At 39.0% G+C, this 16,281-nt stretch overlaps 1 protein-coding gene across 1 annotated transcript; it reads left to right on the top strand.

Moving 5' to 3' along the window:
• The first annotated feature begins 761 nt into the window (after positions 1-761).
• LOC131434120 (carboxypeptidase B1-like) lies at positions 762-3,321 on the top strand. Its single transcript, XM_058600764.1, has 3 exons — positions 762-889; positions 2,378-2,794; positions 2,860-3,321. The coding sequence occupies exons 1-3, from the start codon at positions 788-790 to the stop codon at positions 3,319-3,321; spliced, it is 981 nt and encodes a 326-aa protein (XP_058456747.1). The 5' UTR covers positions 762-787.
• Positions 3,322-16,281: the final 12,960 nt, after the last annotated feature.

Genomic DNA, 16,281 nt, shown 5'->3' with positions numbered 1-16,281 from the left:
TCTGGCAAGGTATCTACAGCTGCAAACAAGAAACTAAGATTTTCGCAACAAACGAGAATATGACAAGTGCCTGAAAATTTTAGCCTGATTTTGCAAGCTGTCACTACGGAAAGAATGCTAAAGTGGTATCAAAATAAAAGAGACGAATTACTTCGAGAAACACATCAATTCTCCCATCTTTTGAGAAATATTGGACAACTGTTAAACAGAAGCTAAAGAAAAGTGCACAAACTGGCCGCTTAGGTTACCCATCAGAGTGTGCATAATATTGATTTGGTATTTGAAGAAAAGTACTTAGTACTTATTTCATAACTAGAAGATTCTAGCTTTACTTATTCGCTTTGACCGGATCCAGAATCCGGCTTTTGGTAATGTTAAAGGCAAAATAGATTTGTATGCGAAACGTTTTAAAATTTTTAGACTTCCATTTATGAATACAGCCCTGTGCGCTTACATTTGGAAAAACTAGCATTCTTCGTACGGTTTCGATTGGATCTCGGATAACGCTGAGTCGTTTACTGGCAAATTTAACGGCAAATTTTTTTTATGTCCACGAGCAGCCGTTTTGTGCCATTGATAAGTACTCGAAACCGTTATCAGTCATAGATTATGCTAGTATCGAACCGTTAAGCTGATATTGATTATGTGGTTGCTAGGTCTGACTTTAGCGAAAATTTTATACCCGTGATAAACGGCCCACGATGGTGGTATAAAACGGCAGCCAGCCACCGTTTAGCGGTGCAGTCGTTTTGATTTGTTAATTCATTCGTTGTTTCGAGCTCTCAAAATGCGCTCTTTAATAGTGGTGCTCTGTTTAGCCGTTTTGGTGCTCGGTAAGCCCAACCTCAGACATACGATTTCGTGGGATCATTTTTGGACTCAGGAGGAGGTATGTTATATGTCTTTTTTGTCGTGAATACGACTTACTTTACTATGACAAGAGATTTTCTAAATTTGTCCTGCACCAGAATGGGTAGAACATAATCGTGAACATCTCTTGTTGTGTTTAGTACCTTATTTTTTTATCCATATCATCGGAAATATGGAGCAATTTAAGATGGAACTCTCAGTAGTATGAGATAACCACAGCTAACTCTAAATTGAAGTTTTGTAAAATGTTTGGTATGAACGAGCATTAAGGTGAAATTAGGTGCCTAAACAAGGTGCGCAAAGTTCCAACCACATGATTTGAACGAATCATCGCACAAAGCGTATCGCGCAAAATGGACACATACAAGTACGAAATATTTTCAGTGGTTGAGTGCAGTGTACTTATGCCACATTTTGTACGCTAGTAAAACAGACATCAACTATGTTTGCTTATAAACTATGATTATTTTTATTTGATCAATACGAGGGAGACACATTTGCGCATGTTGTTTAAGACGGTCAATTTAGTCATTTAAATTATAATTAAAACGCTCTTTTAGTTCATTTTCTCTCCTATTGCGAAATTGTTAATTCTTCGTTACAGATCAAAACTTTTGGTATGGTGACAATAGTTCACCTTACTGATTCCAACTATGTATAATTTTATAAAAGAACTGAATAAAATACGAACAAGATCATTTTTATGTGGCTTGATGATCACTAAAATACCTAGTTTGTGAAGTACATATCATATAAGTATATAAGTAGATAATATTTTACCATTTATCATGAATTTTCGAAGGAACGGGTATAGCGTGATGGGTAAGTCGATACCTATCACGTAGTCTGCCTGGGTTCCATTCCCAACCCCGCACGTAAGGTCAGGAAGTTTTTCTGACTCGAAGAGGCGAATGACCTAAAGGTTAAAACCTCTATATTCGAAACAAAAAAAAAAAAGGAATTAGAGATACTTTTTGTCCACGATTGGCGAGAGGATATCATTAATATAAATTAAGAGAGGATATCATTAATATAAATTAACAATTCTTAAATGCGGTTTGAGGATATTCTTTCAAATTGCTATACAATTTGATTTTTTGGAGACAGGTTTTATGCGTAATTTATTGAAATTAATGTCATATTAATTCCCAATTTACAATTAGAAATCCTCGATGGCTAAAATCGATTTGTTTATGATTTTTTAAATTTATTAATGAATTTCAACATTGCATTCTTGATTTATTCAGTCTTGTCTTCTACATATTCCCGTATTTTTTTGCTCTCGTATATTCCTTCTTATAATTGTACAATTATGCAAGTGACGCTTCGAAAGTTTGTAAAATTCACAAAATCAATCAACTAGTAACGCGCGATTACCGGCTTTCGGAAGTGTGGAAAAATGTTTGTCAGTTCTATTCGTATTCACGTCATCCAGTTATGTCTCAGACATTACCCATCCGTCGTTTTTTTAGTCGAATAACATTTTTCGTCTTTAAATATTTAATAGATTGAGGAATATATGCATGAATTGGTCGAAGAATATCCGGATATCGCTACGCTGGAAACCGTGGGTACATCAACCGAGGGTCGTGATATCGACGCAATTCTGGTTTCTTATGGTACAAACGCTAATAAACCATTGGTGATAATCGATGCTGGTTTACGGGCACGAGAATGGGTCTCTCCAATGGTCGGTATGTTCGTCCTTCATGAGTTGGTTGAGCATCCAGATGAGTTCACCGACATTCTACAGGCAGTTAACTTCCTGGTGATCCCGCTTGTTAATCCCGATGGCTATGTTTACTCGCATGAGACGGACAGAAATTGGATCAAGACTCGCAGCAGTAGCGGAAATGGTTGCTACGGGGTTGATTTGAATCGTAATTTCGATTATGAGTGGGGAACTGTTGGAGTTAGTTCGGATGTAAGATGTTTGAACGACATACAAATTTTGGTTATTGATGAAAATTTTTGTTCTATTTTCGGCAGCCGTGTGATGATGCATTTCCAGGATTGACTGCATTTTCTGAGCCTGAAGCACGAGCCGTACGGGATACGGTTAGTAATTATGCTACAAACCTGAAACTCTATCTAAGCATACAGGCAGCCGCCAAGATGGTGGTGTATCCTTTCTCCTACAATGGGCTACGAACTCCGAGCAACGATCACAATACGGTAGCGCAAATGGTTGCCCGTGCAATGATGGGAGAGAACGGATACATCTACACGTATGGAGCAGCCGGCATACAATTGCCGGTGGAATCTGGAACCGTCAGTGACTATGTGGCCGGTACATTCGAACACGAGTACACCTTTGTGCTGGAAACCCGCGGTGGCACAGATAACGAATATGAACTTCCCGCAGATAAACTTTCCGAGGTGTTGTATGAAACAGCGGCTGGTCTGAAAGTATTGGGAGAGTACGTTGCTGGCATTCGAAGTCTTGAATAATTGTGATGCGTTTAGTTTAGGTACCGGTACAGTTATGGTTCATTAATGTTAGATTCATTAGAAATATACTCTATTCATAGCTGCACAAATGATTATTTTTTGATTTTTGACGTTGACATGCACTTTTACTATAACTTTTTTACATTGGTAGGGATGCTCCCGAAGGAATCGTCCTGACCTTCGTATTCCAAATATAAAATGTCTCAGTAACATTTGACTTTAAAGAGCACACAAATAAGGAATAAAAAGTTAAATCGTAAAATAACATAGTGTTCAAAAGTTCCTATCTCTTGCATAATCTAGTCCACACAACATTGTTCGCAAAACAGTTTTTTCCGTTATAATTTCGTGTGGTAGGCTTATGACTGTATTGATGAAGCCACGAAAGTTCACTGAAGAGATGAATTATTGTAGTACGAATAATCAGATCTCAAATGTTTCGAAATAGAGGATCTCTGTAATCATAAAGTTTAAACCTCATTATGATCAGGTTTCGGATTGGTACTAACTTAACTGCTACTCCGATTTTATCTGCTTGGTTATTTACAGGCAAATTTTTAGTGGCTCTTGAATCCTCAGCATTTATTTGAGTTTCGAGAAAATGTTTCTAGCTGGCATTAGTAGTACAAAGTATACAGCTAATGCGCTTATGAGTCAAACACAAAACATAAAAGAAAGTAAAAATATCCATTCATGACCAAGTTCCTGCGGCTGGTTTTCCGGGAGATCTAAGACGGGTGAACCGGCTGTGTATTCAAATTTAAAGCTGGAACAAGAATCAAAGTTTTTTTAGTATATATCATAAACTAGTACACCACAAAGAGGATTTCGAAAATACAAATCTTTCGAAAAATATATAAGATGCATTAAACGCGGTGCGAAGCGCCTTCGCAAACTGTCGTAAACAACCATTTTGAGATTCGTTTTTACCACAAGACATTTTTTTCTGATTCTAGAAGGTTTTAGAAAAATTGAAGGCTCAGAAAAAAAAATTGATTTTTTTAAAGTTCCATGATGGCCCCACCCCTTAATAACTACTATCTATCGACGGCTGTCGTCATTTTCAGTTCGTTCTCGCATCTCATCCGATACAATCGAAAATTGCTTACGGCCAAGACGACAGAAACAAAGACAATACAGTGTACTGAACAATAGAGTGTACAGAATGGGCCAATACGGTTTAACAAAGCCTGAAATTTGGTCTACAAGACCAAATTCAATTAGTATTGATTTCAAGCACTGCAAAGTTAGAACAGCAGCAAATGAAATTGAAAACTTACTTAAGGAACGTATGCATTTAGACGTTTATAATGTAACTGAGATTCAATTCAACAAGGCGTCTAATTGTGTGTACATACACGGAAAGAAATCCGTTACTGCTGTCATGAATAGAAAATCATGAAACCAATCATTTTAACTTATCATGAAATCAACTCTTCTCTCATGAAAATTAATCATGGTTCGAAAATGCGTTACTTGAAGAACGCATTTCTTTCAAAACTCGTAACTCTAATTTTCTATCCGGATATCACTTTGAACCCTCTGCGTCCAGTGATGTGGTAGATTAATAGATTAACGGTAAAGCAAAAAGCAGACATCGAAAAGCAAGACCCACTGAAAATGTTTACTTGATCCTGAAGCATGTTCATTTAATAATCGTGTTGTTTTACCCACCGGCTGATAGAGAATAAAACATAACATACAAATAAAGATAATGAACCGAAAATTGACACCATAAGAGACTAAGCACGGCTACACTTTTCATTTGACAAACATCAATGTTATATTTTGTTTGAATGTATTCTTACATATTTGATGTGATCGTTGTTGCTAGAATAATATTCCGAGAGCTAGCGTTTAATTCGATTGTGAATTTGGAACACCATCTATCGAAAATCAGAAAAATATTTTGTTCAACCACTTTGATTAATTTGTTTCATAGATATAACAACACAAGCTGTATTGATACCCCTAAATATTATAAATATATAAAATATTAAAAATGACCATCGTTACAAATATCACACATAACGCCTGAATTTATGTTGCAAAAATTACCATCGTAGCAGAAACACGCCTGAAGTTATACCCAACTACGTGAAGTGCGTTACGTTTAAATTTCAGCGAAATCAGTCCGAATGGATCATGATCCGAGAAATTTTAATCATGGTGTATTATCATAACATGAAAATATATTATTTTCCCAAATCATGACTCGTTTTGCTCATTTCTAGAATCTGAATTTTGTCCGTGTAGTGTTTAAACGTGCAAGAGATGCAATTGCATTCACTTCGGTTAACAACGAGGTGCACAGAGTTGACAGAAAGCAGATAGCGTCAATCCGACAAATGTCATGTGTGTGTGTAATAGCAGCACGTTCTTTTTGTGCCGAATTGCGAAGCAAACAGTCTTTTGTACTTTTTGCTGCGCACAAAATAATTTTTAATTACGTGAATATCAACACAAAAGTTTTTCTTGACTTTTTTTTAGAGTATCATGAATTGAAGAGCATCAATCGGAAAGGTGAGTGGATTGAATATTTATGAGGTGAAATAGATCTATTTCGTGATTTAATACCGGATGCTATCAAAATTTTCGCAACCAGAGATTTTTTTTGTAATTTTCAAAATGTCTACCAATTTCGGTTACTGGCACCCCAAGATGTTCGGTTATCGCCACCCCATTTTTTTTTCGACGTGAAAAATTGTCAGTGATATGTAGTCTGTTGTCGAGACAAACACCTCATAGGGTCATACAGCAGATGCTCCGGCTAAGAAAAGACGGCCAAATTAATACCAAAGGCGCCACCATCCAAATATTCGACCGAGAGAGCCAAGGCGAAGTCACAATCAGACAAGACTTTTGAAGACTTTTGTGAAAAACGACTTTTGTGAAAAACGTTTTTTCTTTGAATAGCTGCAGTCTTCATTTATATTTTTCTATTTTTGGTGAAATTTCTTGGGGTGCCGGTAACCGAACACCTTTTTTGAAATGGCCAAAATTTATCGCTTTACTAAATTGATAACAATTTTTTTCTCAATCAAATGAATCAACTTAGTTTCTTAATCAGTTGTTAGCCAGGGACTTTAGCTTTCCATTGATGTATAGATGTCCGCATAATGTGCACTAAGTTAGAAGTTATGAGCTAAAAAGAAAAGGGTGCCGGTAACCGAACACTCTCCCTTTTATCTATTTATATAAAAATGCAGAAATCATTCTTTGTAATCGCATCACGTAAGAACGGCTGGACGGATTTACATGTTTTTTTTGTTTGATTAGTTTCTACCCTCACCGGGTTCGTACATAAAAAAATAGGAAAATTTGCCGGAAAAGTGGGAAAAATCCATAAAGTTGTTTTGTATGGACAATGAAATTTTCCGTTGAAAAAGTCGTCAATGATTGCTAGATCTACGATTGATGTTTGGCGCGCAACGAGTTGCATAAGTGTTTGGTCGTTGAAGAAAAGAATACTAGATCGTTGAAGAATAACTCTAGAAGAGAAACTCTTCAACATTGTGTTTAGTTTATCAATACAAAATTCTGATAATTAAGCTTTTCTTTCCTTACCGGTAGGAAGAATCACATCTAGAACAGAAAACATGGCACCTTATATCTATTATGTCGAATCCATTAGAGAGGGATCTCTGTTCAGTACATTGACTCAAAGGATGAGATTACAATCTGTGCATTTGCATTTCTGTTTAAGAAAGACTTTCATAGTATAGAGTTAGAGTATAAAAGTGATTTGCTTACAATTTATCTTGTATAAGGATAATAAAATTAACAAATCAGGGTTAGAATTGCTAGCAATTGTCGAGTCAAACTCCACGTACTATCACACCGAGAACTCGAATATGGCCCATTGATCCTCGCCGTGCAGCCAAACGGCCTCGGGGACCGGACTTGTCACAGAAGGCATCCGAATACTTGTCGGGGTCGAAACAACCAGGAGAGAATGTTGTTTGTGTTCCTATCTGTGAAAGACCGGCGAACAAATCCTGGCTTTACTTGTCCCGCATAAGACCTGATGTGACTAATGACGACATATCTAAAATGGTTCGTTCAAACCTCGAATTGTCATATGATCCCGAGGTGGTTAAGTTGGTGGCTAATGGAACTGATGTCAACAACATGACTTTCATCTCCTTTGAAGTCGGTTTGGACCCAGCTCTAAAAAGTAACGCTTTGGACCCAACAACCTGCCCAAAAGGAATTTTATTCCGTGAGTTCGAGGACTATCCGGATAAAAAATTTCGGGAACCATTCTATCTGACTCCAACGTCGCAGCAATAGAAGGAGGTTTTATACTGGGACGCGCCGAAAGTAAAATTATGGAAGCCACTGATCCCACCACCACAGTCGAGCCACTGTAGCCAGCGTTCGTCAGCCGTCCTGGTCCTGTGGGTGGTAATGGTGATGAGGTCGTCCAAGCCTCCAATTTCGGCAAGTATACATTTTTGTCGGATCATTCCATCGCTGATTTGATTCCCGCTTCCAGCGTGTCACCAGATCAACGATCACTGAGATGCAGCGCCACTGGCATTATGGAAGCCTCTGATCCCCCCGCCACAGTCGAGCCAGTGCAGCCAGCGTTCGTCAGCCGTCCCAGTCCTGTGTGTGGGAGTGGGGACGAGGTCTTCCAAATCGATGTTATAGGCAAGTACGCTCCCGTTCTGGATGTTTCAAGCACTGAAATTTTAACCGCTTCCAGCTCTATGGCGACTCAGTCATGTCTTTCGAGTATCCGAATATACTACCAAAACGTTGGTGGTATGAATGCATGCATTGATGTGTATTTGTTGGCTTGTTCAGATGAATGTTTCGACGTGATAGCTTTTGCAGAGACCTGGCTTAACGATTGCACCCTGTCTGTGCAAGTCCTCGGTGAAAACTATGAAGTTTTCCGAATGGATCGTAGCTCCAGCAATAGTACAAAAAGTACTGGTGGCGGCGTACTTGTTGGTGTTCATCGTCGTCTAAAAGCACAACTAATCCAATGTACCAGTGGTAGTTGCGTTGAACAGGTATGGGTACAATTTAAGTTGTCTAGTTACTCAACTTTTTTCAGTACGGTTTATTTTCCGCCGGACCGTACTCGTGACCTGTCGTTGATCGATGCCCATCTTTTGTTCCTCGAAGAGGTATGCTCATACGCTTGCCTTGTTAACGAAATATTTTAACTTTCCCAATCTAAAATGGCGACCAGCTTCGAACGGCTTTCTTTTCGCGGATCCTTCGCAGTCATCTTTTCATGCTGGCAGTATCAGTTTGCTTGATCGTTATAGCACAAATCTGTTGCACCAATTCAACCACGTGACGAATGAAAACAATAAATTACTGGATCTTTGTTTTTCAAGTAAATCCGATTCCGCTTCCAAGATTGCTGCTGCACCCGTTCCTATGGTGAAATATGCCAAGCACCACCCTCCTTTATGCCTTGAGATAGAAGCTTCTCGACAGTCTCATAGTTCCAATGTGGATGGAATCGTCAGATATGATTATAAAAAAGCAGACTATAGCAAAGTCATTGACTTTTTGTCGAATATTTATTGGAGTGAAGTTCTCGACAAAGACGATGCAAATCTTGCTGTTCAGACTTTTTCCAATATCTTGACGTATGCTATAGATCATTATGTGCCGAAACGACTAAGTAATGCTTTCAAAAAAGCTCCATGGCAAACTACTGAATTGAAACGGTTAAAATCATCTAAAAGATCTGCGTTAAAAAAATATTCCAAGCATGGCGGGTATGCACTGCGCGCAAACTACGTACACATCAACTCTTTATATAAAAGGACAGCAAAACGATGCTACGCACGTTACCTTAGGAATGTTCAGAACAAATTGAAGTCTGATCCTAAAACTTTTTGGAAGTACGTTAACGACTAGCGAAAAGAATCGAATTTGCCCTCGTCGATGGTATATGGGATAAGTGTTGGAACTAAGACTATATGAACTAGATGAAATTTGTTAACTGTTTCTCGAAAAGTTTTCCAGCGTTTTCTCCAATGAAGTGTTGTCACCGAACCAAATCGCCCAAGCAACAATGAAAGTTCCAGTATCACATCAGTTGTTGGATACTATCAGTGTTGACCCAGATTCAGTAAAAATGGCTATCGCCAAAATGAAGTCTTCGAGCTCTCCCGGACCCGACGGTTAGAGATGGTCGGGTATCGGGTATTTTACCCGAAACCCGACCCGTACCCGTACCCGACGGGTTTTTGGTCGGGTACGGGTAAAAATTTTTATTTTCAATCGGGTACGGGTCGGGTACGGGTAAAAAATTTTACTGCTCACTCGGGTACGGGTCGGGTACGGGTAAAAAAATTTAACGCTCACTCGGGTACGGGTCGGGTACGGGTAATTTTTTTTTTCGGATCGATTACCCGACCATTTGTACTTCACATAAATATGTTTACACGTTGACGAGATTTTTTCATTGCAAAACAGTTCTTCCGGAAAATAATCAATTTGATTCAATGGGTTTTGACATTCGCGCTTAGGACCAGACCTGTCAACTGGCATCTTTTTCCAGAAAAAAAAAAAACATTTCTTTCTTCATTTAAAAAAATATCAATCATAGTTACGTGAAAAGTTATGTGAATATTTCCCGCCCTACTTTGTTTATAACATATTTAATAAGACACACTGCCTTAGCTCTATGATGTTGCGGTCGGAATCTACTTTTCACGTAGGTTTTAATGGACTGCCATTTTAAAACTGTTTAATGCACAATTCAGTAAAAATTACTTGATTCATATACTGCCCATACTCGCATATCAGTCTCATATCGATTTTCGCCAATTTTGAGTTAGCTTGAGGAATGGAGTCTTTCCTTAATATACTCTCAGAAATTGCAATGAAAGTTGAGGGTTTGTTCAGTAAAATATAAAAAAATATCAACTCATTTCTGTGTCCCATATGCTAAAGTACCCGCATATCAGTCCCATTCAGTGCAAAATTTCAATAATTTCATTTGTTGCAATATTGGAACAGCAAAGGTGTATTACCGATATTTCATGTAATAATACCAAGATTTAGCATTAGGGAGCAAAGCAAAGACTTGGCATTACTCTCCTTTCGTGGAGTTTGGCCTTTCTGTTTCAACAGACTTCGCAGCCGATTCTTAGTGTACAGAATCATTGCATGGCTAGTACTATGAATCCTACTGACACTAAGAATCCTTCCAGGTCGGAGCTCGAACATACGACAGCTGACTTGTAAGACCAGCGTCCTATGTATTGAACCGCCAACCCGGGTCCAGCATTAGGGAGCACAATAAATAAAAAAATCGGAAATAAACTTTTGATCGTCTTTTTCTCAACATGCCGATTTCCCATATGGGACTGATATGCAAGTATTGGAAGTATATAAAATGTAGTGTAGTACTCATATCACATTCAGATACCAGAAAACTGTTATTTTAAATATTGGTTGGAGATTTTCAAAACTTTCATAAAAATCATTAGGATTTTTACCATAAAAACATGAACATTTATTTCAGAAAATCTGCACAGAAGTTCTTCTTATTCTGCACTTCTGGGTGGTGTCACCTCACTTGAAATGACACCGATTGATGGCACAGCAAGTTGGGCTATATTGCTAGTTAATTTTCGTTTCTTTTCACTGGACAACAAGTGAAAATCTCGATGCGTGACAACGTGGAGTCGCAAAAGTAAGGGTGAAAATCTTTTCTCGCGAAATACTCAAATTTTCACCGTGTTCACTCGTTGAGGGTTCCACCGGTTCAATGGCTGTAAAAACCACCAGCTACCGATAACATCGTGGGTGTGGGTTTGTGAGGCTTACAAAACGGGCATAGTTGACAGATAAATTTAAATCAAAATCATAATTCATTTTGCTTTGTAGTAAAAAATTGTAACCAAAAAAATTTCCTACGAATGTTCAAACTACTTACACTTGAAGGACTCACTGTTCACCATGTTCAAAATTGAATTTTTCACACCGGGAATGCACGTACATTGTTTGATTCTTTGGTCAATTCACGTAAACGAACTGATAACAAACTTTTCATTTTAGGGGATGTTCGCATAACATTCATTTTCGTCACGTTTAATATTCAATTTGACATTTGAAACTATTTTACGTGATTTTTCAAGTGATTCGAATGTGAATTTTTATTTGTGTGTCAAGATAACGAGCACGCTTACTTGTGGTTCTAAAGAATTGGATCAAAAGTCGCACTGTTTCGTAAAAACCATACCTACCCAAAATTGAATACAACGGGTATTACGACATTTTGGGTAAATATGCTTCTCGAAAAATTTGAGTTCATATTACTCCCTTTTGTTGACATTTGTAAATGATTATAAAGTACCAAAGACATTGAAAATCTACAGGGTCCGCCATCTAACATTTATTTTTGAACTAGCGGTTATTTCGACATTGGTAACCTCAATGTCACTTCTGATTTGACAGAAACTTAGTTGTATCCTTCCGCTGAACGAAAATGGTTGTGTATACGCTTGAGGACCGCGTGAAAATAGTGCAGTTTTACTTTCAAAATCATGGTAATGTTGCGGAATGTGTGCAAAAAAATCATCTTCTCGGATGAGGCACGTTTTCATCTCGGCGGGTATGTTAATAAGCAAAATTGTCGCATCTGGGGACGGAAAACCCGCACGTCATCATGAAGAAGCCGATCTCAGAGAGTGACGGTTTGGTGCGGATTTTTGACTGGCGGCATCATTGGGCCTTTTTTCTTAGAAAATGAGGCAGGAGCCGCCGCCACGGTCAATGGCGAGCGGTACCGCGTCATCATTAGCGATTGGTTCTTCCCGTTACTTGAAGAGGAAGACTTGGACACCTTTTGGTACCAACAAGACGGCGCTCCGTGCCACACAGCCAACGCTACGATCGATCACCTGTGCACAGTCTTCGAAGATCGAATTATCAGTCGAAATTCGGCTGTCGTTTGGCCGCCTCGGAGCTGTGATTTGACACCGTTAGACTATTATCTTTGAGCGGCTGTCAAAGATAAGTGTTATGTGGACAAGCCAGAGACAATTCAAGCCTTGAAGGATAACATTCGTGCATCCATAGCTGAAATAAAGCTGCATACAATCGAAAATGTATTAAAAAGCTGGACCGACCGTATGGCGTACTGCAAGGCCAGCCGAGGCAGCCATTTGAATGAAATTATATTCAACAATTACCCGGAAGGATTGTACTTTAATATGAAAAAATAAATTTTGAATTCGGATGAACCGTTTGTTTTTTTTTTTGCATGTTTAAAAAAAAGTTACATTACATTATTCATGCTTCACATTGTATTTATATGTTTAAAAGTAAACAAGCATTTTAATGTATTTTTCTTACCAACCTGATACGGCTCGATATCTAAAACACTTTATATTTTCCATACTGAATTTTGGTAAAATTTTTACTACTCATTCGGGTCGGGTACGGGTACAGGTAATTTTTTATCGGGTACGGGTCGGGTACGGGTAAATTTTTTTTATTTTTTATCGGGTACGGGTCGGGTACGGGTAATTTTTTTTATTATTGATCGGGTACGGGTCGGGTACGGGTATTTTTTTAAATTTTTAATCGGGTACGGGTCGGGTACGGGTAAATTTTTTTGCTGATCACTCGGGTACGGGTCGGGTTCGGGTATAAGAATTTCTATACCCGACCATCTCTACCGACGGTATTCCTGCAATCTTTGTGAAAAAATGCTCCATCGGTTTAATTTCACCTATCTGCCAAATGTTTCGTTTATCGCTAACATCTGGGATCTTCACTGATTCCTGGAAGTTTTCATACATGTTTCCAGTTCATAAACAAGGAGACAAAAAAGACATCGACAACTACCGTGGAATTACCTCGCTCAGTGATATTCCAAAGCTTTTCGAAATGGTGGTACTTGAATCTATATTCAACCATTGTAAATGGTTTATTGCAGAAACACAAAATGAGTTTATTCACGACGTTTGTGACGGATGCTATATCCTGCGGTTTACAAACTGCCGTTATCTACACGGACCTTTCCGCTGCCTTTGACAAAATTAACCACGCCATTACTGTTGCTAAGTTAGACGGATTGGTATTTAGTTCTAACATGCTGCGTATGACTCTGTATCCAAAGAGTTCATCGCTTCTTCTGGGATTCCACAAGGCAGTCATCTCCGACCCCTGATCTTCCTGCTGTATTTTAACGATGTGAATCTTTCTCTGAAATGTCCACGCTTATCTTTCGCTGATGATCTCAAGCTATTCCAAATAGTTCGAAGTGCTGTTTTCCTCCAACACCAACTTGAAATCTTTTCAAAGTGGTGTGAGGTAAATCGAATGGCTTTGAACATTGACAAATGCTCAATAATCACTTTCACACGCAAAAAAGTTCCTGTATGATACAACTACTGCCTTGATGAAGTAGTGATCAACAGAACCACATGTGTTAAGGATCTCGGTGTAATTCTAGACGAGCAATTGTCTTTCAAGCAGCATATCAACTTTATTGTAGCAAAGGCATCTCGTAGTTTAGGATTTGTGATGAGAATAGCAAAACATTTCACAGACATTTACTGTTTAAAGTTTCTATTGTATTGCTCACTCATTCGCACAACGCTCGAGTACTGCTCTACGATATGGAACCCATATTACCTCAACGGCTCCCACCGAATAGAACCAATACAGCGAAGATTCGTCCGTTTTGCTCTTCGACAGCTACCTTGGAATAACCCTTACGAGCTACATAGCTACGAAAACCGTGGATTATTGATTGGACTCGACACCCTTGGCATTCGACATGATTTGTCCCGTGCTATGTTGATCGCCGACATGTTGAACAACAAAATAGACTGCCCTGCACTTCCCAGCGAAATTTCTTTAAATGTACGCAGTAGAACTCTTCGGAATAACGTCTTTCTTCGATTGCCTCTTAGCCGTACTAATTATGGATATAACGGTGCTAATATTGGTCTACAACGAATTTTCAATCGAGTATCTGCAGGATTCGATTTTCACATTACGCGTAGCAGAATTCAAACGAATTTTTTGAACATACTTAGTAATAAGAATAGATTTTAATCATTGGGACTACGCATTGTTTGTTGATTATATGTAAATAAATAAATAAATAAATAGTAAATAAATAAATAAATAATAGAACCACAAAAAAATTTGTTTGTGAATTCTTGAGATATTGAAAAATATCACATTACTCCTACAAAACTCTGCTGCATTCCAGCAAATTTAAAAACTCTTCCAAAACTCACAACAAATCGCTTGAGAATTGCTCTATCAATCCAAAGCGTCGGTCAAATCAACGAGACAAATTTCATTGCCCGTTCCGAAACGAAGATCCGTGCAGGTTGCTACCTTCGTTGCAAGACTACACCTGAACAGAACTGGACTTCCTACGGTTCCGGCTTGCCACCATCCCTGGCCAAACCAGGTGTAAATTTATTCACACCGGGTGTTTGTCGTACTTCAACCGCAATTGGATAAACGACCAGACTTAGGAGCAAGTAAACCCCAGCTCTTCGCAGGATGTTGTCCTGTCACCACATACACACACACACGAGCCTTATCTCAAAGGTATTCAAAAACCAGACGGCGCAGTTTGATTCCATTCCTGCGGGTGCGGTGAGAGGAGTAACAGCAGCCTTCTTGTGGTAACTGGGTGATGATGGGACGATGCATCCTCTAATGCTTTCTATCACTTTGCCAACATACCGATGGTAACCGATGTCACGGTTCTGATGGTGATGTGACTTTCGATGGTATGATGATGATGATGATGATGATGATGAGGACGATGAAAAGTTTAATTAAAAGGTGAGTTGTTAGCAGTTTATACTTTATAGCTTATCGTTTCCAGCTCACATTGGACTTCCTGGCCGTGTCCTGCCGGAGCGGCCGGTTGTAGCTGACTTTAATCCTCATGATAGCCATGTGGAGAGGAAACGAACAAATTACGGACCCAATGTTGGCTACCGTAACTAAACATGATGAGCTAAATTGAATCGTCTCGTATGAAAGTTTATGATAGCCCCTGATGAGCAGTTGCTCAGAGTTAAACATAGGATTGTGATCACATTTTCGAGATGCGTTCGCTTTGCAGTGGTCCAATATGATCCTGTGCCGGAAATTAAAAGTATCCAGTCCGCTAAAACAAAAATATTGGAAAGCTGGACATTTGCGAAGAATTTTATTTAAAATCAATCCCCTACCAATCAACTCAACTTGCGCAAACTTTTTTTGTTGTTGTTGCTGTAGCCGTTCGTTTGAAGCATGATTTGAGACAATTTCCGTACTTCCTATTTTCATTCTACCATTTTATTCCTACTTCCTTTCAATTTCACACCGACGAAGGGGTTCGGAAAAGAGATTATTTTTTGTCCCATGGCACCACTCTGCACGGTTTCAAATTGTCAGCCGTTATGGTGACCAACCAAAACTGAGTCTGCCGAGGCTTCGTCCGGCATTAGGTTGGCACACACTCACTCACATGCGGTTCACAGTGCGACGACATCTGCCATTTAATTAAAAATTTATTTCCCCGGAAATGAACTGGACTGCACCGGGAATTGGTAGTTTTCAACGATGACTCCCTGTACCTTCCGCTATTGACAAATTAGAAATTGCCATTTCATGATGACCGGCGGGCAGTTATCCTCAAGGAACGGGTTTCTAACGTTCGGTCCTAAAAGGAAATAAATGTTGTGTCCGTATGTTTCGTGTTTTCGTCCGGCCACCGAAAAAGTCTAGCCGAACCTGACTTATCATAAAACTTCTGATGCACATCACAACATTTAAGCAAAATTGGTTTCACTGAAGGAATGCCCCCCGTCTATACATGTAATGCATTACCCAAGCGGCAGCTCACGTTGTGCCAATATTTCACCAATCGCCACTTACTTAACCCTTCCGTCCTGAATATTCATCATCACAGTGGCGTTGTAGAATTTATGACCGGTTGCTCTTCGACTTCCC

The sequence above is a fragment of the Malaya genurostris genome, chromosome 3, assembly GCF_030247185.1.
Source record: "Malaya genurostris strain Urasoe2022 chromosome 3, Malgen_1.1, whole genome shotgun sequence".
Lineage (NCBI taxonomy): Eukaryota > Metazoa > Arthropoda > Insecta > Diptera > Culicidae > Malaya > Malaya genurostris.
This window is presented reverse-complemented; position numbering and strand designations above follow the sequence as displayed.